The 26418-nt window shown below is 33.9% G+C and overlaps 1 protein-coding gene across 1 annotated transcript; it reads left to right on the top strand.

Moving 5' to 3' along the window:
- Positions 1-26418, top strand: LOC142350664 (uncharacterized). The gene is made up of 4 exons (XM_075402584.1): positions 1-337; positions 21682-21869; positions 22249-23343; positions 26110-26418. The coding sequence occupies exons 1-4, from the start codon at positions 82-84 to the stop codon at positions 26296-26298; spliced, it is 1728 nt and encodes a 575-aa protein (XP_075258699.1). The 5' UTR covers positions 1-81; the 3' UTR covers positions 26299-26418.

Below are 26418 nucleotides of genomic sequence, written 5' to 3'. Positions count from 1 at the left end.
AGGAAGATTAGTGTTGAAATTCGTACTCACTTCTGTCTTTGACTCTTGGTAAAAAATTGTCTTGATCATTGTCTGTTGAATATGTTTCGAATCATGAATCTACTGCTGCTTGGAGCATTTGCATCGTTCATAGCTGTCGAAAATACTGACGGAGAGCTTTCCAAAGGGAAACCTGAAATGCACAAAAAGTCTGAGGAAAATGAAAAGGGTGGAGAAGAATTGAGGAAAAATGATGTGAGTAAACCAAGTTCTCAATATGGTGAGGAAGAAGCTGCAACATCGAGTGAAGTTGTCAAGGCCATCAAAGGCAGCTTCGATTCCGAGGTCCAGTGCCCGCGTTAGTATTCAAGTATTTAAACCACGGACCTAATCTAAAATTAATGACAAAATTGCAACGATCTGCAAATTTTTGCTCGACAAATTTAATTGCAAATTTTGACTTCGCAAGGACACATTTGTAAAGTTTTGCACAAAAATGAGACCAATTGGCTAAATTGTTAGCCGAGTTCTTGGCAGTTGAGCTCTGCTTGAATTGGCAACGTCGGTTATTTTCTAGTCATGGTTCTCACGTTGCCTAATTCAAGTTGAAAATTTGCAAATCTTAAAAGATAGTTGTAGCAAAATTTATATTACAGAAACATATTTAAAAATAGAACCTCAAACCATTTGCAAACATTGAGAAAAAAATTCAATAATTTGCAAAAATTGCAATTTAGTTTACAGCTAATTGCAAATTTGACATTAAGTTCCATCTGGGGAAATGTTGAAGTCGTGAAACGATTAGCGACAAAGTTGAATGAAAATCTGATTTTTTATTCAGAACAGGTCTGCTTAGCAGTGGTTTCGAGCGAACTTTGAGCGTAAAAACCTTATTTAGCGCACAGAAGTCCGTAAAGGCCATTTTATTTCGCGATTGTCTATTCAGACGACGGCATTTTGGTCTCAGTGTGATGCAAAGTCATTTCAGTATCAGATGGTCTCGTTAGTGGTCATTTTGGTCTGAACGTAAAACTGGGTAGCCACTCAAACTAGTTGGTTCCCTCATAGGTATTGTGTCAACGATACTGCTTTGCGTCTCTATGTCATTATTAGTAGAAACAATCTGCCCATTACCTTGTCAGTGGTGTTTGTATACAGGTCTCTAAATTCTGTCGCATTACCAGCGTTTACATGTACAAGGTTTGATTTTCGAAGAAAATGGGCTATCCACAACTGGGCTATCTAATTTCCCGTCTGGGCCAAGCTATGCATAGAGGCGTGCACTTGAAGGCTAAGAATTGCATTTTGACTGCTAAGAGTATACAAAACATGTGTAAGAATTGCTTTAAGGGTAAAAGATTCTCTAATTTAGTTCTGTTGTAAAACTTGCAATCAGATGTGCTCAGTACTGATGTTGGCTTGTCTTTTTTTCCGGGTCAGCCGTTTTCTTCCTAAGTTAAATTTGGTACAAATGAATGATGGCAGAGCAACAGAACATAGAATTTTGCATGAAAACAACGCTGGCAAAAATGACATATTTCTGTTATTAAAAAACCCTACATTGTAGGACTTCCTGAGATCAAAATAAGAATGTCGGAGACCATCAAATTTTGGATCAGTCGCCAATAAAACAGTTATTAACGAACGAGCATAAGGCATGTCCCAGTTTTTTGTGGTAAAAAGTATTCAAACCGTTATGAATTAAGATTGAAAGTGGTTCTTAGAGCCAATGAGCATAGGGCAAGATGATCAAACTTAAGCTCAGTACAGAAGCACTTATGCCCATGCCTATTAATGGCCACAAACTATAACTTGCAAAAGTTATTTGGAAAGAATAACCGAGGACTGAAGAGGCTATATAACAAGATGGTATTCAGGTACGGAGTTCGTTTGCACGATTTTGATTCTCCTTCTGGCTCCCTTGCGGTCATTTTCGGGGTCGTTATTGGTGTAGATACACGTTTCCGATCGGTTAATCAATTGTACTACAAACGATAAGTCCACGGGTCTGCTGAGGGACACTTTTACAGCGCCTCTTCGTTTCATATCTTTCCGTCGGTCAAAATTAGCAGAACACCCGTTTTAAAATTGCCTTGAGAAATTAATTTAAATTTAATTTAAAGTTTCCTATTAGAAAAGGAGCAAAAATTATTATAAATTGAGCATTTTTTAAATTTTATTGAAAGTTTTGCCGATTGGAAAATATATTGACAAAGTTCATAAACGAATGGAAAGCATAAAACTAGCATAGACAAAGTTGTATAAGGAGAGAAAAAAAATAAAAGAGAAGAAATCTGAAAAAAGTCTGACAATTGCAAGTCATCAAAAATCTGTTATTTTAGCTTTTAGCTGACATTTTGAGCAATAGATCTCGGCCTTTACCACCTGCAGTTTCGGCGGTTGCTGGCGTTGTTTTATTGACACATAATTTTTTTTTTGAATATCTTAGCCAAACAAATTTTTATTAAAATTTTCAAACAAATGATTTTGAGCCATAAATTAATCGCTTCACTTGGTTCTGATTTTATAGTGGCTCCTATTGTAACATTCTAATTTCACATAACAAAAAAATAATTTCACATATTCTAATTTCACATAACAAAAAAATAAACATTAAACTTGAATTACGACTAAAGCTCAACGCTTTAAAAAAAACACGTAACAAAGTTAAATTCGTATCACACAAAACCTAAACTTACCAAATCAACTTCATTATAAAAGAGACTAGGTAGGAAGTGGGCAAAGAAAACTAAAAAGGGCAAAATTGAAAGATTTTATTTTTTTAAAAAAAATCAAAATCAATTCAACAATAAACTAAATTATTAAAGATGTTCAGTTATAAGTCCAAAGCAATCCCTAGAGACCTTCCGTTATCCAGCTTATGTCTTATGACTATTAAAAAAACAAAACAGTACTAAAAACATTGAAAATTTTGCTAAAAATCAGTGAAAAATCAATAAAATCGAAAGCTATCAACTGATCTTTAAACAAACATGCTTTTTTGAACGCCGGTTGGACTTATCTTCCTTGCAATATTGTGCGAAGAGACTTAAATTGAATCTCAAACATAGGGAACCAATCCAAAATTTTAAAAACAACTGATGTAAAAGCCAGTAGAATCAACGCCAAAAAATCCTTTTTCAAACACAAAATGGCTAATTCAAATTTCAATTTACCTTGGAATAATTTGTTACCAGGAAAACAACCTTTCTCTAATGAGACTAAGCTACAAATTGACAGAAAATAGATTAAAATGTTGCAATGTTTAAAAAGAATTGATCTTTTTAAAGCAAAGTTATTCAAAGCCAAGAAAACAGTTAGCCAGTGACTGAAATCTTTGAAGAGGTTCATTGGTACTGAATAGGAAGCAATGGAGACTTGCGATTGTCGGGATTATAGAAAACATCTACAAAGAGAACGACACCTAAATGCAAAAAAATTGAAAGATATCAAGTAAGTTTTGATAGAAAACGGTATCGAAGCCGCAAAAGCCATAACCTGTTCAATAAGAACGGTTCATTTTCATAAGTTCAATTTCACCTTCTTTCATCGACTTTTTTGGTTACTTGTCACTAATCAGTTTACGTTAAAAAAGAACTTCAAAACCCGTAATGAAGACAACGACGGATAAACGACAACCATTAGTAAGAAATAGTTGTTTTCATAGTTTTTTCGTAGTTTTCTTCGTTTTCGTTCTTTTATTTGTTTTCGTCCTCGTTTTTTACTTGTTAGGAATGATAGTTTTTTATACGTTTTGCCGTTTGTTACATAGTTCTTTAAATGAAATCGAGATTTTTGGTGTTTTTTGTCGTTTCTTACGTCGTTTCTTAATCGTTTTCTCAATGCACAAAAAGAGTTGAGTTAGAAGACGACACTGAATTTTAGTTTTTTTTATTCGACTGTTGGATGTTTATTTGAATTAAAATTTTTCAGATCCTCAGGCCTTCTTATATTATGTTTTTAAAAAAGATTTTTATATGAGTTTCCTATGCTTCCTAAAATTTCAAAAACCAATACGTAACTCTTGAGCCAAGATATACTTTAAATATGGGTCCTAACTGAACGGAAATTTCTGAGTTTGTGGCCATCGAATCAGATTAAAATTTCCCAAGTTTTTTAGTATTTTTTCTCCTCAATCAAAGGGGTTTTACCGTGACCCACTGTAGGCGAGCCAGAAACAGCCAGCTTTTGATAGCTGACTGTTTCGTAATTCTCAAAAAATGGAGTTATTTAAAGGAATTGATCTAGGCGCTTTTTTTTCAAACTAAAATTAAGACATTGAAAACGGAATTAATTGAAGAGGCAAATTTTGAGCAGAACTGTTTTTTCGTAGACTCATGCGTTTTTTGTTGATCAAGTTAACCAGATCTAGTGTTAACAAGCTTGATGAGACTGAGTGCCAGAAATGCACATTTTTGCATTCATATTTACAATTTATGCAATAATATGCTACGAAAATCATAAGGAGCGTTCTAAATAACTTCCGAATATAATTGATAGGAATTCTTTTTTGGTTATTACCTGCTCTCAAAACAAATAATATCCTTCATTCTCGTCAAATATTAGCCTAAGAATCTCGGAACGTTCGCGATTCAGTAATGGAGTCAGTGTTGACTTCCAACAAAAGGATTTAGAGACTTTACATATGTTAATAAATATAAACTAAAATACTCAACCCTGATTGGTTAAAATTATGGAAATACCTTTCCTTTAGATGTTTAACTGTTTACCCGTTGGTAACACAACACGCTACACCTTTAGTCGGTACCAGTCATACCTGATATAATAATAAAGTATTTCTCTCTCTCTCTCTACTCCGCTCTTGTTTTAGTATTGAGATATACCTTAGACTTTAGCATTTCGGCCGGTGCACTGTCTACTGAAGCTCAGATAGAAGAGTAACAGACTAGAGATCTAGAACTTTAGTTAGTCAGGTAAGCCTTAAGATTTGACTATATTCTTGAGACACCATAAGGCAGAGGTAGAGTAACCTCTCAAGGTAAACCTACCTCAGCACACGTCTTATCTGGTGCGACCAGTGAGGCACCTACACGCATAAATGGAACAAAATTCACAACAGCTGATCTAAATAGCGCATACAACCAAATACCACTAGACGAAAAATTAATGAGATACACTCGTTTTACAATTGGCAATGAACAATATTGCTTTAAACGTTTGTTTTACGGAATATCAATTGAACCCGCAGCATTTGCATCAATACCAACACACTTTCTTTATCCATTAACCCGTAAATGAACAGTAATTACATACGTTGACGATATATTCATTCAAACAAACTCATACGAACACATGTACGAAACCCTCATTGAATATCATAAAGTACTCATAAAAGAGAACCTCAAAGCAGCGCCTGATAAAACATACTTTATGTTGAAAAAAGTCAAATTCCTTGGACATATCATTGAAGATAAAAAAGTGAAACCACTGACATCAAGGATTGACGGTTTTCAAAAACTCGAACCCCCAAAAAGTATGAAGGCATAACAAAGATACTTAGGAACAATCAACTTTCTTGCAAAATACGTATATGGCATGCAGCCAATATTACAACCATTCTACAATCTTTTACACAAAGAAACTGATTTTATATGGACACAAGAACGTCAAAAAATTTTTGAACAGATGAAAAAAACAATAATACACAAGTTAGAACTAACGATGCCAAACACTACCAAACCATTTTACATAATAACAGATGCATCGAATGCAGGCATTGGAGCAGCATTGCTACAACAACAGCCAACTGAAAAGAAAATGAAATTAGTATCAGCAAATTCTAGATTGTTCACACCTATAGAAATGCGACTATCTACATTAATCAGAGAATGCTCTGCGATCAATTTCGCACTAACAGAGTACGAATTCCTCCTAACAGGAATAAATCACCAAATAGTATTATTTAGAGACCATAAACCGATTATCTATCTATTTACTCAAAAAAACAAAACAAACCATAGAGTTTATAGATTTCAACTAATATTAAAGAAATCTCCAAACTTACACATCATTTGGACAGAAGGAAAAAATTTAGCCCTTCCTGGCCCTCTCAGCAGAACGAACAAATAGACGAAGAAAATTTTACTAAAACACGCGAATTAACAGTTGAAATACCAGAAAACATAAAGTTCTTCTTTGCGAAGACACCATTCGCAAATAACCTAGAATGCAAATATAGTATATGTAATACTACAAACGACGAAAATACAGATCGAACACAATACCCCATATTACCTAACATTCACAACAACTATTTCGAAATTATAATTGATAAAAACGAATATCCCCCAATATTATACGAAAAGTATCACAAAGAAACAAAAACATTTTTGATACCAAAATACAAACCCGAAATAAAAAATTGACAATCTTCAACCATAGAAACAGATGACTTCATCATTGAGACAAATCAAAAAGGACCATAGACAATTCATCATGACGATGATTATCTTAGATTGATAAATAACATAACAATGCAACAAAAACAAAACTATGAAAGTGCAAAAATATCAGACATTTTCTCTGACGAAAAAACAAAAGTAACAGAAAAACTAATCAAAGAAACTCAAATATTAGACCCTGTACTTCACAAAGTGAACATGTGGAAAAAACATAACAGTAAACCACATTCAGTAACAATGGACATACGTGAAAATAAAGGACTATTCGCATACTTCAGAAAATACAAATCAATCATCATTGACGAAAATTCTGAAATAATCAAAATTGTGATAAATGTTCATAAAAAGTCAATACAAAGAATCTGTCTACCACAAACATTATTACTATGCACATTTTACGAAAACCATTGCATAGACCTAGTAGGTCACACAGGACTCGAAAAAACAAAACAAAACAAAATGGAAAAATACTATTTTCCAAACCTTACAACCTGGATAATAATACTGATTGCAGATTGTCTACAATGTCAAGCAAACAAAGTGTTTGCTAACGCGAAATTGAAAAGTAAACAAGAACAACTAGCACCAACAAAAACTTACTTTAACGAAATGATAATGATAGATACAAAAGGACCAATTTACCCTACATCAGATGGAAAAAACTACATCTTTGTCATTGTTGACGCCTTTTCACATTATGTTACCATAATTTTTGCACCAAAAAACAATGCACACTATGCATTTACAGCATTATTTGAGCATTGGTTCATGAAATTCGGACTACCCGAAGAAATCCGATCAGACAACGGATCTGAATACATCAATACAGAATAAACACATTTATGTAATTACTTCGAAATAAAATTTAAACCAAGTACAACATATGCACCGTGGACAAACGGATTAGTGGAAGGAACAAATGGAATAATTGGACAATTCATTCGATTATTACTAAATGAAAAGTACAATAATTGGTCACGAAAAGCAAAATTCTTCCCATACGCGGACAGCACACAATATCAAACACGACTAGGCATGTCACCTTATGAAGTTGTTTTCAGACAGAAACCCAGAAAACCAACGAAAGCAACGGCAACCCATTGGATAAAAGTGCATTTAACACACAACCTACACATACACACTTAGAAAACCATTTCAGCCATCCTAAAATCGCAAAATTACAAAAAGGAACATTCGCATAATGGTTCCTAGACAAAGAAAAACACTATAACAAAACTCGATTTCACTCGAAATGAACACTCGATTTCGAACAGCAAAACCCCTCGAGAGAAATACTTTTTGTCTTAGTCACTAACTAACAACAAATTGAAGGAGTATCGAAAAAACTATTACCCCTGAAAACAGGACCATATTTGATTTTTGATAAACCAACCGAAACAACATACATCTTGAAAGACAACAATAAAGAACAAATAACAATACACAGAAATCACATTGTACCATATTATCCAAAAGAAAAACACATCAAATTAGAACTACAAAATTATCTTTTAACAAAAGAAATACCAACACTGAATTAACCAAACACATCAACTTACATACAAAAAGATATCCACAACCCGGATACAAAACATACACATCAATATAACCTTAAAAAAAAGAAGGTCACATTACAATAGCAAACACGTAAAATAATATTAATAATATTAGTAACAAGTAATTATATAATACTAATAAGTATATAATTCATTAAATAAAACTATGATGTTCATATTAACAATTGTTATTAAACAGCTAACCTTCAAAGCTACTATATCTACATTATGTTATATGTCAATAGTAATATATAAATATATATATATATATATATATATATATATATATATTTACAAACTATATACATTCTATACTATTTATGACTCGTATTTATGTTTACCTATTTTAATACGGAGTACTATTTTGACACTACGGAGTACTATTTTGATAAAAGACGCTATGTATTTTCCAGCTCTGTAGTAGACCAACATGTACCTAAATAGACCCAGTATACATTCAGTATTTCTACTTTAACACACTTCCCTAACCCGAACCTGTGTGTGTATATCCCCGAAAACAGGCTATTCAAAAGAACATCTATATTAAAACAATAATAATAATGATGACACACAAAAAGTACAAAACACATCAATCAATCTAGAAAGTGTTAATAACAAATACACCTAACTCAATCCCTAACCTTTAAAACATACATTATAACAAACCTTGGAATATCACTTGTTCACCGGATCAATCACACCAAATCTATTATAACTTTTCAAATTTATAACTTTTCAAATTACCAAAACATACACGTATTAACACCTTCAATGCTAACATACGATATATAAATAATTCTAACAAAACGGTGAATACTTTCTCCATCATCAACATCTTCTCCCTTCATAATCACCATCTTCTTGAACACCTCAATTCACAATCTTTCCTCACTGTCACTCATCACCTTCCATCCACCTCAGGACACATCCATCTCCAGCACTAGCCGTCACCACATAAATCAAATAACAACTAAAACAATATAAATCAAGTAACAAACAACTATTCTAACACAAACTGGTTATGATACTAGCCCCTGAACCAAACTATACAGATTATACACGGTAAATTCTTGTAAACAAAATAGCAAAACGCAATAAAACAAATAACAAATGGTATTTTGATGTTCACAGGCTTGGAACTGGAATAGACAATTTTGAAATCAATTGAAGTAAAAAACAATAAACAAATAAATCAAACAACAAAATTCAAATAACAAATTAATTTCAAATAACAATATCCTCTACGATTGAGGATTCACGGAATGGAATAGACATTTTGTAGATGTCAACATTAATAATAAACAACTTATTACAAAACAATAGATAAAATAAAAAAGGGAACACTAATAATAACATAAAACAGGTAACGCACAATTATTACTATTACAAAACAGGAAAACACTAAAACGAATATGAAATAAAAAATAATGAGTTCAACATAAACATACGCTGAAAAGAACATCTTCCCCCTTTCATCTCAAACAAACATATACGTGGCGAAAAATAACTTCCTCTTTACAAACTGGAATACCTTCCTCTTTTTAAACACGTATAATAATGAATAAGTACAAATAATAATACAGGTCAAAGACAACAACACTTCTTTGCCAGAACTAACAAACACTGTTGGCAACATTGTTAGCCTACTAGAATTCTTTAACACAGATGCCAAATACCAACCAGATAATGATATAACTATGTGTAACAATCCAGTAAGACAGTGTAACAATCCAGTAAAAACAGTGTAACAATCCAGTAAGAACAGTAACTATTACAAGTAACGACCAAGTACGTGATAATCCATTCGTTGTAACAATACATTTGTTGTAACTTACATGTATCAATCCAGACAGTAAGAATCCAGAGTGAAATGACTCATTACCTGAAATATATACAAATAAAATTTAGTTCAAATTTCATTATTCATCGGTCAAACGACCTTCGGCAAACTAGACATTTCACAGTGACATTTTAAACAAATTATACGTCATAGCCCAAACCTACGTCATCAGCAAAAACGAACGTTAAAAAAACGGACGTCATAGTCCTCATTAGTAATAACATACCTCATTAATAAACGAACACATCATTACAAGAGAAAAAAGGATTAAAATAACCATCTTCATTAGTAAGATGAAAAGACTTGAAGAACAAAGTACCGGGACACACGGCTCCCAGGCAGACGTAATTAGTAACAAACTACAAATGTCAACCCAATTACCATTTTCCACAATTACTAGATGGTGATTAACAAAATAGATCTACCACAGATCAATTATGTGTTGAAGTAGACATTTCAACACAACATCAACCATCAACGCATTCTTACGCTGCAAACAGAAAGACTAATTAACAGTTTGCACAATTTGCACCATTTGCACCATTTATAACGTATCTGCACCACCTAAAACAATTAACGAACTTGTAGCCAATTAGCACTAAACTTTCAAAGGATTTACAAAAGCGAGCAGATGGAGCCACCATCTTCATTGAACACCATCATTGAACACCATCGATAAAAAACTTACTTGAAACAAATTACTACCTTTAAGATAACTTACATAATTGGTATTAGTAACTTCCTACTTGGTATCTTACCTATCAGCAAAAAGATAACGTCAGTAACCAATCAAAAATACCAATTACTTTCAAACATATCAATTACAAGAGGAACACCCAAGAAAGACACTTATACATCAAAGGATAAGAATCCAAAATACTAATTACGACCAGAAAATTAGAAAAATTGGCAACTTCAAGAACCAAGAAAGAAAAACGGATGATATGTAAATGTCACCAACATTGTAGAGAGCCCCAAATATTTCAGTAAAAATCACAACTCCGATTTTGTCTTGTACAAATCACAACCTCTCTCAAATCAGAAAAATTTTCTCATTTTTAGCTAAGCTGATAACAAAAGTTAAAACTAACTAAAACTCTGTTTCTAATTCAACACAGCATCTTAAAGTTCATAATTCCAACTCAACAAAATTTCATCGTCGACTCTCAATTGTAGAGACAATTCTTGACAAAGTCAACAATTCATAAACAATTTCTTGCCTCATTCTCAACCCGAATAAAAATTCAACCGTTTCTTCCAAAATCTAATTCTCAGTAATTCCTGAAATCATTCAGAATAATTTTGTATCAACTGTTTTTAAAAATTTCTCTCACATCTTTACCAACTTTCTACCGAAAACAACTCGACAAACCAGGTAAAACTGAATTACCTTCATTTCATTTCAGAAAGACTTATACATCATTATAGTCACCATCATAATGAAACACCACCTACGTTGTCAGTTTCAGAATTTGTGAATTCCTTTAGTAAGAACCAACTAGTGATAAGAACATCAGTCCAAATAGACGATTTTCTTGAACTTGACTACCCACCTGGCAGTCATATACATTTTGTTGACGATAGCGTTCAACTAACAAACTGCAAAGTATCAACTCAAAACTATCTCTTTATCATAGAAGAAATAACAAAAACTGGACAAGAGATAAAACTCTTTTGGGGAGAAAAACATTTTGATTTACTCAAAAACACAGCACTGTGTACTGAAACAATCACAGAATTTGAAGTACTAAAACAACAAATTAACACTAGAGAGTGTGTCAACTTAAACGAGTTACACACAGTTTTTCTCGTAGTCTTATAAAAGGAAGCTATACACCTTATTGACGACTGAACAAAAAAGTAACAACTGTAATGATACCACTCATTGTCATAGTCATATATCACGTATCACTCAAGCTTTCACAAAATTTGATAATGCAACACCGTTAAGTGTCCGTTACAACAGTAAATAACTGTCACTTTTCAGTGAAGCATTGTATCCAATTTACACTAACAATCACACCAACATAAACGAACACATAAAACAAATAAAATAGTTTCAAAAACTGATTTCACAGAAGCATTAATAGCAACCTATTTACTATTATCTGAAGTAATATTTTTCTTAACCATCTTTCTAGTACCGTGTATCGTAGTATTTTCAACGTATCTAGCTATAGTAGACACCAAATCTCACACCAAATCTATTATAACTTTTCAAATTTATAACTTTTCAAATTACCAAAATATACACGTATTAACACCTTCAATGCTAACATACGATATATAAATAATTCTAACAAAACGGTGAATACTTTCTCCATCATCAACATCTTCTCCCTTCATAATCACCATCTTCTTGAACACCTCAATTCACAATCTTTCCTCACTGTCACTCATCACTTTCCATCCACCTCAGGACACATCCATCTCCAGCACTAGCCGTCACCACATAAATCAAATAACAACTAAAACAATATAAATCAAGTAACAAACAACTATTCTAACACAAACTGGTTATGATACTAGCCCCTGAACCAAACTATACAGATTATACACGGTAAATTCTTGTAAACAAAATAGCAAAACGCAATAAAACAAATAACAAATGGTATTTTGATGTTCACAGGCTTGGAACTGGAATAGACAATTTTGAAATCAATTGAAGTAAAAAACAATAAACAAATAAATCAAACAACAAAATTCAAATAACAAATTAATTTCAAATAACAATATCCTCTACGATTGAGGATTCACGGAATGGAATAGACATTTTGTAGATGTCAACATTAATAATAAACAACTTATTACAAAACAATAGATAAAATAAAAAAGGGAACACTAATAATAACATAAAACAGGTAACGCACAATTATTACTATTACAAAACAGGAAAACACTAAAACGAATATGAAATAAAAAATAATGAGTTCAACATAAACATACGCTGAAAAGAACATCTTCCCCCTTTCATCTCAAACAAACATATACGTGGCGAAAAATAACTTCCTCTTTACAAACTGGAATACCTTCCTCTTTTTAAACACGTATAATAATGAATAAGTACAAATAATAATACAGGTCAAAGACAACAACACTTCTTTGCCAGAACTAACAAACACTGTTGGCAACATTGTTAGCCTACTAGAATTCTTTAACACAGATGCCAAATACCAACCAGATAATGATATAACTATGTGTAACAATCCAGTAAGACAGTGTAACAATCCAGTAAAAACAGTGTAACAATCCAGTAAGAACAGTAACTATTACAAGTAACGACCAAGTACGTGATAATCCATTCGTTGTAACAATACATTTGTTGTAACTTACATGTATCAATCCAGACAGTAAGAATCCAGAGTGAAATGACTCATTACCTGAAATATATACAAATAAAATTTAGTTCAAATTTCATTATTCATCGGTCAAACGACCTTCGGCAAACTAGACATTTCACAGTGACATTTTAAACAAATTATACGTCATAGCCCAAACCTACGTCATCAGCAAAAACGAACGTTAAAAAGACGGACGTCATAGTCCTCATTAGTAACAACATACCTCATTAATAAACGAACACATCATTACAAGAGAAAAAAGGATTAAAATAACCATCTTCATTAGTAAGATGAAAAGACTTGAAGAACAAAGTACCGGGACACACGGCTCCCAGGCAGACGTAATTAGTAACAAACTACAAATGTCAACCCAATTACCATTTTCCACAATTACTAGATGGTGATTAACAAAATAGATCTACCACAGATCAATTATGTGTTGAAGTAGACATTTCAACACAACATCAACCATCAACGCATTCTTACGCTGCAAACAGAAAGACTAATTAACAATTTGCACAATTTGCACCATTTGCACCATTTATAACGTATCTGCACCACCTAAAACAATTAACGAACTTGTAGCCAATTAGCACTAAACTTTCAAAGGATTTACAAAAGCGAGCAGATGGAGCCACCATCTTCATTGAACACCATCATTGAACACCATCGATAAAAAACTTACTTGAAACAAATTACTACCTTTAAGATAACTTACATAATTGGTATTAGTAACTTCCTACTTGGTATCTTACCTATCAGCAAAAAGATAACGTCAGTAACCAATCAAAAATACCAATTACTTTCAAACATATCAATTACAAGAGGAACACCCAAGAAAGACACTTATACATCAAAGGATAAGAATCCAAAATACTAATTACGACCAGAAAATTAGAAAAATTGGCAACTTCAAGAACCAAGAAAGAAAAACGGATGATATGTAAATGTCACCAACATTGTAGAGAGCCCCAAATATTTCAGTAAAAATCACAACTCCGATTTTGTCTTGTACAAATCACAACCTCTCTCAAATCAGAAAAATTTTCTCATTTTTAGCTAAGCTGATAACAAAAGTTAAAACTAACTAAAACTCTGTTTCTAATTCAACACAGCATCTTAAAGTTCATAATTCCAACTCAACAAAATTTCATCGTCGACTCTCAATTGTAGAGACAATTCTTGACAAAGTCAACAATTCATAAACAATTTCTTGCCTCATTCTCAACCCGAATAAAAATTCAACCGTTTCTTCCAAAATCTAATTCTCAGTAATTCCTGAAATCATTCAGAATAATTTTGTATCAACTGTTTTTAAAAATTTCTCTCACATCTTTACCAACTTTCTACCGAAAACAACTCGACAAACCAGGTAAAACTGAATTACCTTCATTTCATTTCAGAAAGACTTATACATCATTATAGTCACCATCATAATGAAACACCACCTACGTTGTCAGTTTCAGAATTTGTGAATTCCTTTAGTAAGAACCAACTAGTGATAAGAACATCAGTCCAAATAGACGATTTTCTTGAACTTGACTACCCACCTGGCAGTCATATACATTTTGTTGACGATAGCGTTCAACTAACAAACTGCAAAGTATCAACTCAAAACTATCTCTTTATCATAGAAGAAATAACAAAAACTGGACAAGAGATAAAACTTTTTTGGGGAGAAAAACATTTTGATTTACTCAAAAACACAGCACTGTGTACTGAAACAATCACAGAATTTGAAGTACTAAAACAACAAATTAACACTAGAGAGTGTGTCAACTTAAACGAGTTACACACAGTTTTTCTCGTAGTCTTATAAAAGGAAGCTATACACCTTATTGACGACTGAACAAAAAAGTAACAACTGTAATGATACCACTCATTGTCATAGTCATATATCACGTATCACTCAAGCTTTCACAAAATTTGATAATGCAACACCGTTAAGTGTCCGTTACAACAGTAAATAACTGTCACTTTTCAGTGAAGCATTGTATCCAATTTACACTAACAATCACACCAACATACACGAACACATAAAACAAATAAAATAGTTTCAAAAACTGATTTCACAGAAGCATTAATAGCAACCTATTTACTATTATCTGAAGTAATATTTTTCTTAACCATCTTTCTAGTACCGTGTATCGTAGTATTTTCAACGTATCTAGCTATAGTAGCTATAACTGAAATCGTCCGAAACCGTAGAGTTGTCTATGCGAGCCCACCAGTGCAATAAAAACACCTCTTGCATGAAATACACTCTGATATATTCCACATATGTAAATCTAATATAGATATTATAGAACTCGAAATTTTTAAATTTATTAAAATCGCAATTATAATTTACTTTTTCATACGAATGTGTTTAAATCTAATAGAATACTTTCTGTATCCATAAAAACTGATCATATTCCTGATATTGAAGAATCCATCTACTACACCCTACATTCACAAAAATTCTACCTACAAATAGGATTTCCAGAAAACTCTCAATTATACGGAAACGTCATAATATATCAATTAAATCTCAGACTAGACTAAAACGAAGTTTGGATATCAAACCTAGGAGCACAAACACATCCACCAGGACAAGAAACACCACTCATTATTTTACAACCACCATTCATTAACATCCCACCCCACGGACCTGTCTCAGGAGCATAACAAATAGCCCGCAAAAATTGCGTCATCAAGTAATAATCAAAGTAACATTCACCCAGAAAGACCACACCATAACGAAGTCACAGACTTAACAAATATTCCAACTTCACCAGAAATAAATGATACACTAAATCCAGATAACGAAAACCCGTATACTGTACGACGGGAACGACCGGAAAGAAGAGAACTTTTAAGAGCACGACGTCGATCGTCATAATCATTTCCTACACAAGACTCACAGGACACTCCGAACAACCAAGTGGAACAGGAACACCTACATTGCACAATTTTAGTCTCGGTTCACCAAGTGAACACTCAAGTGTTAATACAGATCATACACCAACACCATCCAAACTACGAGCAAATCCTTTCTTACCACCAACACTTTCACAAAGACAAGACTTCAATTTTGTTCAAGAACACTTCCGAGTACAACCATTACAGTCACCTAATAGTTCACTTTGGTCAGCAACATCACCACAATCCACAAGTACAAGTACAACACCATTGAGAACAAATCAAACATCATCATCAAATACATCATATACCAAACATAATAAACCACGGAAGAACATTTTTCGCCGACACTCTTCAGATATAACACATATAACAGATCACAATGACAACGATAAGCCATCACAAGTTAATATTGACACTAATTATAAACACTATAATACAACTATTCGCAGAACAGATAAGGAATTACAGTTACGGACAAAAGATTCACCACCAATGAAACAAAAACCACCATTGCCAGAACGAAAATACAAACCAGAACCATTAAAAATTGAACCATTAGAAACAATAACTGAAAACAAACTACCCATACAACCACCACAACTCAACACTCCACCACCTGCATATCAATGTTTAGGAAATAATGTATCTTTTAATACACCTCAAACAAAATCACTTCCTACACCACATATCACACCCATCCCCAGCGCGCCTAACATACAACAACAACCATCAACATTTCAGGGAAGTTCATATGAACCTCCTTTAGGTATTAGTAAAACAACACCATACGAAATCCCGCAACCATCATCTACATCAACATACCAACAAAACCTCATACCATCAGTAAAACTAATAGAAATACAAAACCCCCACCTATAGATTTCAATCAGTTAAAACTGGCAGCTAATAAAATGCATAACCGCAGCCATAGTTTAGACATTAAGAAAAATGATGACCAACCACATACAAATGAAGTCACATATTTTGACACTCATTCGGCAGATACATATGAAGTATAAATCTGTACTCAGCCACGAACAACTAACATGTTTTATATTATTTCAAAGACATTTTTTATTACTAGACATTCTCTTACTTATCCAAAGCTAAATACTATCCACCCACTACCCATATTTTCTGTATTTTCCTACATTTATACTTAACACACTTGGTATATTCGACAGATATATGTAAAATTACATGTAAACCATGTACTTGCAATATTATATATATATATATATATATATATATATATATATATATATATATATAAGTAACACAATGGTACTAACCAATTCACCACAGAAACATATCTTTGTACGAATAGGAATAAACATTGTATTCGTAAATCATAACACTGACAAATGAATAATAATAACTGCATAACAGACAATAAAAAGATACCACTGATAACAAGTGTGTTTGTAACAAACTGAATGAACAACGTTTCATGTATACACCTGTAACAATCAATTGTAACTAATACAAAGTTAAGAATATGCAACAAATTGAATTACCTTTCAGCAAACAAGAAACGATATGGCACACAAAATGGACTATGAGCCCGAGACTCCATACCGAGCAGATTCGCCCCTCAGCTACGACGTTGAGGAAGGAGAACTCAGTTCCAGATCAGGACGTTCAAGTCCAGGAACAAAACGAGATAATGCCTCTGATTGCAGCACGCAAACAGACGATCGTTTCGACAAACCACACGACCGGATAACAACTATGAGAGTCGAAGTGAAATGTGCCAATTAGGATCAACACACACAAACAGCGTTGAACCAACCAGCACCCAAAGAGATCGCACAGGTTATAAAAGAACAAGTTACTAGGAAAAAAACAAACAGAAAACAAACGTAATCAAGATTCCTTTTATAATAGAACAAACACTAAGGTAACAGAACAAGGAACAAGCTCTAACATACATAGTTACCAGAATAACAGACCACGAAAAGATAACACGCCAAATACAGTATACCACTCACCACCTCTACCTAACTATCCACCACCAGTACGACCACCTCCACCTAACGATAACGAAAACGAATTACCGCAATATCACGTTCAACAACGTATATCACATAGATATCCATCATATATAAGACCGAACAATCTACGCTTCCCGTACGCCGTATTGCCCCGAAGCAACAGCAGGAAATCATTTTTCCACCAATCTACTAACGAACAATCCCCTACAGCAACAGTAATGGAAACCATATGGTTTCAGGACAAAGATCCCCGAACATTGAATAACCCACATAACAGCAACTATAACCCATTGTTAAGCTATCGTAATTGGTTTGAGATGCCATTCGATTCACGGGACTATAACTTTGTAATGGCGCCGTTACACAACCTAAAAGATCGTGTCTCTGAATTTTTTCCACCATTACCTTCTGAGAACAAGAATACAGTGAAACGTAGTACCAAAAAAATGGGACGCGATAAATACCATCAAACAGCATACCCAATTTTAAAACAGTTTTACAGTCTCACAGAACGTTTTTTATACGACTACGGCTATGAATTTAGAATACCTATAACATGTACATTTGATAACCTCGTAGCAAAGGCATCACAAGACGTTTCCGCATACAGCGTTTTTGACCACCAGATTTTTCAACTTAGCTTCAATTTCCTACATCCGACACCAAAGGATGTTCAGAACAATAATTATAGAGTACATGAAACGGAGCTAGTTCACAACTTAATATATTATAAGTTTTTACGCGATAAGAACAAGAATATTACAAAAAGTTATATACACATAAACGATCAACTAACTTCACCCTATTTTCTTAATTACGGATACAGACTAAAATGGGAATACACAATTGGAACACTACGTAATTTCGACCCTGTAAAGAGTTACTATATCTTCCAACCTAAGGAAGCGCCCGAACGACCGCTGATTGTACTCATAGAAGCCTTAGAACCGTGTGAGGAATATCACACTTACCATTTGGAAGGCAGCGTAACAAACAGAGCTGTCCTGAACAGAATACACTTTAACAATGAACGCAAGACTTCAGATATCGAGAAAGAAATACGAAACTCGGTAAAAGCATCAATAACAGAAGTGTCACTAGATGAAATAACTGATCTCGTGGCATATTTTCTTTCAAAGGATGATCACTTCATCAAGGAATATCAACAATATAGGGATCGAACAAATCACCCTAAACAGACATAGAAACTCTAACAAAGAATATTTTGTAACAAGCTTCAATGTAGTAACAAGTTTCGTAATAATCAGAACAATATCATTGTAACATTGTAATCAATATTTATTGTTATACATCTAACTATAGATGTTCCTCTGCATATTTCACGTGCAATAAATTTTTTATAAATGCTAGTAACAAAACCCGTTTTGCAAACAATCCTTAAATGTGATTGAGCCCCATTTGTAATAGTATGACACTTAATGTGTAATAAAATCTAAAAAACACAATAGAAAATGTTTTATTTTTTTTATCTTTCACCCCCTATTCTTAGTTACTTGTATACTTGTATATATGCAAAGTTTTCCACAGTTAGATATATGCAATTTTGTAAATAAAAAGAAAACAAAAATAGGTATTAGTAGTAAGCGGAATGAGTAACACAGTGTATAATAAAACACTATAGTAATGTGTACTCACAAACATGCACAATTATAACATAGATTGTATGCTAACGAACTAACAACATGAGTCATAACATGACAACCCTGTTAAAATAATTACTCGATTTATCATGCATTACATGTAGAATCTTCCAATACAGAACATAACATATGGTATCAAATGTATTTAACAATAGTTACCAATACTTTCCAGACAAATACAACAAATGGTAAAACAGAAAAAATATTAAGACTGTTCACAATTCGAAATTTTTACATTTCAAAATGATACTCTAAGACATACTATGCAATCACATGTAATACACTAGTAACAACTAAAATCTATGTTTGTAACAAATCCTCTAAATCCTTTTCCTTCAAAAGGAAAAAAGGCATTATTTGGAAGACTGTATCGTATCCAGCGAACCTTTTACACAATGATGAAATAACCACTGATGGGAATCAGCAAATGGGACGTTTTTGCGTATATCCATTATAAAAAAGTAAGCGAGATCTGTAACCTTCGAAAACAATTTACAGATACGACAAACGCAAAAACTAACATTGAACAATAGTTACCCCACACCAGTAGAAGTATGAAAAAACATTTCGTGGGAACTGGTAGCAACAGAGTGGCTCCTGATTTCGGGAGACATCAAGAGTAATAATACATGTTCATCTTCAGTAACATAATATAAAATGACCAAAAAAGTCAAATGTTACTAACAATTTCCATGATTTTAAATAGAAACTTTGGTTAACAAATAAACTCACTACCCCCGATTTCTTCGCCGAATTACATGATTGCAATTTCGAAAAACTCTTCCAACCGGAAGGGATACTACGTATTATACGTATTAACACAGATCACTTATTAAACTCTTTAACAACTAACAATAATAACCAGGTAAGTCAGGTAAGTTACAGGACATCAGGAGCGCCACAACACATCGACACTGGAGCTACCCAAAGGGATCTTCACCCACTGGATGTGGTACTGGAATAGATAATTTTGTGGTTGTTGATGTTCATTCCTTGCTCTGTGGGCAACCTATGTCTGGGACTCTACTCTTTGATGAAACCGATCACCAAGCAACACATTCAAAAAAGAAAGAAAAAACCCTTCAGAGAGAATAAAGAGAAATTGACTCATAGTACAGAAGCCTTTCAAAAAACTCTAAAACCCGGAAAGATGGAGTCAGTGTTGACTTCCAACAAAAGGATTTAGAGACTTTACTTATGTTAATAAATATACACTAAAATACTCAACCCTGATTGGTTAAAATTACGGAATACCTTTCCTTTAAATGTTTAACTGTTTACCCGTTGGTAACACAACACGCTACCCCTTTAGTCGGTACCAGTCATACCTGATATAATAATAAAGTATATTTCTCTCTCTCTACTCCGCTCTTGTTTTAGTATTGAGATATACGTTAGACTTTAGCATTTCGGACGGTGCACTGTCTACTGAAGCTCAGATAGAAGAGTAACAGACTAGAGATCTAGAACTTTAGTTAGTCAGGTAAGCTTTAAGATTTGACTGTATTCTTGAGACACCATAAGACAGAGGTAGAGTAACCTCTCAAGGTAACCCTACCTCAGCACACGTCTTAGTAATCATACTGAACACCACATAAGAGATACGTATATATTATATTGCATCGCCATGAAGAGTGGGCCAAAAATTTTCGTCATTTTTCGCACTCTATTCCTATCATGTTTCACTTTTTTCTACAGTGCAACACAGCATTTCACAACTCTTTATCAAAATTTTGTTGCTTATTAACAAGGAAAATTCTACAGCCTCGCCGGAGCAGCAAAGAGCAGCTAAGACTATGGCTGCACGGGTGGGGGTTTTTAAGCCCATGACCAGAAAAATGCTGGATTTTTAGACAGCATTCCCTTAGTCCTTCAAGGGTATCACGGAAGTCCTGGTAGGATCTCAAGACAATTTTTGAAGACTTTCGCCGTTATTAAGGATCATAAATCTAAGACTGGTCAAGTCAAAATTTAAAATTTCCAGGGCCGACTTCATACTGGAGCCCATCTGAGACACTCGGATTTACGCCAATCGATAGCTATCCCATCAAGAAACAGGCATCCAAAAAGAAGAAGGCGAAAAAGACCCCTGCGTCAAGTACTGATATTGAAGACGAGAGTCGACATGAAATCAAAACTGTTGAGAAGCAGCATGAGAGCCAACAAAAGCGAGTGAGTGGTTTTGATGATAAAATAATATATGTAAAAGAAATCGTATTTTTTTCGGCTTGTTATCTTTTTGCTATTACCCTTCTTGACAACCTTCTTAATTTTATATGTCAATATATACAAGTGAAAACGGACAAAAGTTAAAAAATATATATGTAAAGTAATTTTACTGAAGCTTATTGTTTCATGATCTCCGTTTTCTTGGAACACTACGCATTATTCTTTAGTGCGAAGGAGCTATATGCTCAATTGAGTTTTGCTTATTCGAGTTTAACCAATAATTGGTGTATCTATATGCCGCTTTTATGGCCTGATTGATTAAAACTATCAGGCTGTTGTTCAAATTGAAAAAAATTCTATTGCTCACTCTTTTTGGTTTCAGACTACAGTTTCCCCATTGATTGAGCTGCTACAGCAGAAGCATAAGGCCACAAAACAGACTCCACAGCCAGCGAACAGAGATGATTTGAATGAAGCGACCGATGAATTGAATTTTGCTACTAATTCTAGAAAGGATAGGTCAATCAAAACTTGTGGAAGTTGCCAATGCTCTATTAATAACAATGTTGCCGAGTTGACCCAATGTCCATCGGATGCAGAAGGATTTCTCAAAATATCAAATGTTGACAATGGTATCGTTGACATGAAGCAGCTTCTATCCAAAACAGCAACTCGTTCAATTAAACTACTGATCAAAGACACGAACATTGAGGAAATTTGGGGCATTGAGGGAAAAACAATGAGCCACCTTATCTTAGAAAACAATCCAAAACTAGCGTTTGATGATCAAAAGAAACCATCAGTTGATTTGGAAACACTAGAAATGCACAGAAACCCTCTCAAGTCGTTTCATGAGAACGCCCTCACAACAAGGAAACTTCTTGTTTCCAACCTAATGACGTCGTCAATGATAGAGTACGCAAATCCAAATACTTGGGGCGAACTTTGCAACAGTTGTGAGTTAATAGTGTTGGCTGGCGAAATGTCAGACATCGCCCCGTTTGACTTGTGCACAAGTCTCAGAAATGTGACAATTGTCAATGTTTACTCAAAAAGACCTGAAATTGTCCCTACGGTGTTTTTGCAAGGAGGTTCGGATCTTAAAAGCGTAATTTTTTCAAATGCTACGCACGTTTCTTTACCAGAAAAGTTCCTCAGCAGATGCACTGCTCAAGACATAGACTTCATTTTGGATATTGAAAATGTTAGAAGACACTCACTTGACTCTGAGAGAGGTGTAAAATCTCTCAACGGAGATTTGTTGAACGATTTTCAGAAAAAGATTCTGACGGGAAATGACAAGTCAAGCAAATGCACAACGTTTTGTACAAACAATGACTGTAGAGCTGAAGTGGACCAAACTGCTCGGAAAAATTGTGCAATTTGCGCCCGAAACCACGATGGAGCCGATGAACAACATGAAAGTGAAATCTGCAATTACCCCTCTGTCACCGTTCCCCCTCAGTCCCCCTCTTTGGTGAGCTGTCTAAATGAGTCCGTATCTAGAGAAACAAACCAAATTTGTATAAAAGTATTACTAAAAAATAGAGGGTTAGAATATCAATCGAGAATAATTCTCAGATAGAGGGTTGAGCCCTTGAACAATATACGAAACTAAGTTAAAAAGTAGTATTTAGCGAGGCTGCAAGCATACGAAATATTATCTTTTTTAATGAAAACAAATGAATCGTGTAGATAAGGGATCTTGTCCTTTGAACTAGTGTAACCAAAACCAGAACAACTAGGTCTCGTCAATTGATTTCCGTGGTGTTAGTCTTGATCATAATTGGTTGCCAAAATATATCAGATATTACGGTCTCGAAAAATGCGCATTCTCGGTTAGCTTAAAAACAATCGTACTTTTATATCCATAACAGACCTGGAAAGTAGACAGTGGAAACTTTGATAGGAGAAACAATTTGGTACTTGCAATTTTAGACGTAGAATTTACGATTGATGCAGCTTCAACTTGTTCTTACATCAATCACCCTGCCTACCTTGCTCTAGTAAGTCTAGGACAATACGTACCTCTACAAAAAACTGAATTCATCAAAAACATACAGCGGTTCATCAAGCAGAATGATTTGGTACACAATTTTTCAGTAAAGTCATCGACAGTAAAAACACAGTTCCAAATAACATATTTCATACTAAAGAGCAAAAGCAGAACATAATTGGTATTGACTTTTGTATCTATTCTCGAAAGTACTTCAAACATAGGTGTACTGCTTACGTGGAGTCTTTACACAGGCTGAGTGTAGCTGTGGATGTACATGAACAAACAATTTGTAAAACAGACTTGCAGTAAGATTGCATTTTTCTTGTTCCTGACTTTATTCTTTATTAGATTTCAACCATTTGAAATACAAATGCATATATATTGTTAACCATTTATTTTTATTTCCATTAGTTTTACTTCCTATTAACCAAAAATAGTCTGGCATTTTTAAAAAAATTAACCTGGATTTTGTTATCAAATATTCCGTTTAATGGTTAATGCCTGGTGGCCTGCCGTAAGATTGCATTTTTATTTTTCCTTACTGTTCAGATTATGATGCTCCAATCGTTCGTATTATAGTTTCAGATGACTAGATAACGTGCATTTTTTGTTCCAAGTTCTTTCAAACATTTCCTCTCAATCAATTTTCCCGGCCATCATTAAAACAAATTACACTGGATGTTTATGACAGTTATTCGTTTTAACAAATAATGCTTTGTTGCCAACAAAATTGTTTTCAATTCATTTTACCATGATTTTCTATATAAAGGAGAATTCTGGCTTTCATTGGTGTTCTCTTTACGTGGAGTCTTCAAAAAAGTTGGGTGTAGCTATGGATGAACATCAGCTAAGTATCTTTATTCTGATTGGCTATCTTCTCGGCTGTAAATGACGTCAATAAATAAGCATCCTGAATCAATAAAACAAGAAACGAAACAAGTTACAAAACCAACTTGACGTAAGGTTGCATTTTCTATTATTCCTAACTATTATATTTATCGTGTTCCAATTGTTCGTATTATGTATTCAAATAACTGGTTAACCGTACATTTTTTGTTTCACTTATTTTTTTCCTCGTAAACAAAATGTCTCTGGACCTTTTCTATAAAAACTCACTGGATCCTGTTAATAATTAATCACGTCGAGAATTAATGCTTTATTGCCAACTCTCTTGTTTTCAAATTATAATACCTCGATTTTCCATATAAGGATGTTTTTGACTCAGAAAAAAAAACAGAAGTGTTTTCATTTAGCGCAATTTTACATATAGTATTGTTGTGGATGCATCTCAACTGTTTTACGCATCTTTTTGCAAACAACTAGTTATCAAATCTGATTTAGTAACTTCTCGTTTGATGATATCGTCAATGAGTTCAGCATACCGATTCCTTAAAAGAAGAAGCCAGTTATAAAACAGTTTTACAGTAAGTTTGCTTTTTATTCTGATTTTTTTGTCGTTTCCAATCATTCATATTATAAAGACACATTAATAGTTAACCATATTTTTGTAGATTATCAATTTGGTTATCCTTATAAGGAGATGTCCTACTCTAATCAGTTAACTCAAACTCTGGTATTTTCATGAGACGATGTTTGCAGCACGTCCCACAGTTCATCACGACTTACCCAACCAACGAAATATACCCTCGGTTTAAAAAAAGTCAGAAGGCTGACAGAAACCTCCACAAGGGAGAAAATATATTTTAAGATAGTGAAAGCACTTGTGCCTGCCTCTGTAAGGACACGGTAGGGACTTTTACGGCGAATTTGCAGTATATGTCCCCCTAAGTGTCCCCATATAAGAGAACATTTTATGAATTCTCTAAACTAATTCACAGTGTCCCCCGTTGTAGTTCTGCTGAACAAACTAGTACTCCTGCCACAACATTGTTCACTTAAGATGCTCAATTTTTTTAGCACTTCGATTGTGAGGTCACCTAAATTTATTTTTTTTTGAATCTGGAGTAATTGCGCAGGATTAAACAAACCTAATGAGAGCAGCACTACTGGTAACACTTATTAACATGCAGTCCCCACTAATGAGTGTATAGCCCAATCAATATCCTTCTTGTCAAGCGCTACACCCAAGAAAGGTCGTCGGATGCACTAGTGAAAATTAGGACAATTTTTGCTGGCTAAGCAAAAACTGTTTTGAATTTAGCAAGCAAAAACTGTTTTTAATTTCACTTTCAGTTGTTTTTCTGTTGTGATGTTGAAAGCCATTGTTTCACATATGCATTTTAGGCCAGTGGAGACCACGATTATGGTTCCATTGACTACTGGCCGAATGAGGGGGACGATTACATGGACGTCCCCTTCGGTGAAAGCGTACGCGGTGACAGAGTACCTGCAAACACTCTACATTTGGAGGCAGAGATTATGACTGTTGTCGGTCTGCTAGTTTGGGCTTTATTTTATTGTTTCTTACGATGAAAACCACGGAAAATTAGCTTGACACCATTATTTTAATAGAACTTTGCCGTGTTCTCTTGCATAAATTGATGTGAAGTCTGATTATCAATTATAACTGATTTAAGATAAGTTGTGATAAGT

This window comes from Convolutriloba macropyga, chromosome 12, assembly GCF_964194025.1.
Source record: "Convolutriloba macropyga chromosome 12, txConMacr16.3, whole genome shotgun sequence".
Taxonomy (NCBI): domain Eukaryota; kingdom Metazoa; phylum Xenacoelomorpha; order Acoela; family Convolutidae; genus Convolutriloba; species Convolutriloba macropyga.
The sequence above is the reverse complement of the archived record's forward strand: the minus strand, read 5'-3'. Positions and strand labels throughout refer to the sequence as shown.

Bases quoted from the DNA above. Each gene is read 5' to 3' on its own strand.
- LOC142350664 (XM_075402584.1), top strand. From the start codon at position 82: ATGTTTCGAATCATGAATCTACTGCTGCTTGGAGCATTTGCATCGTTC. The intron at 338-21,681 runs GTTAGTATTCAA...TAAAATTTCCAG, and splicing joins TTCCGAGGTCCAGTGCCCGC to GGCCGACTTCATACTGGAGC. The intron at 23,344-26,109 runs GTGAGCTGTCTA...TATGCATTTTAG, and splicing joins CCCCTCAGTCCCCCTCTTTG to GCCAGTGGAGACCACGATTA.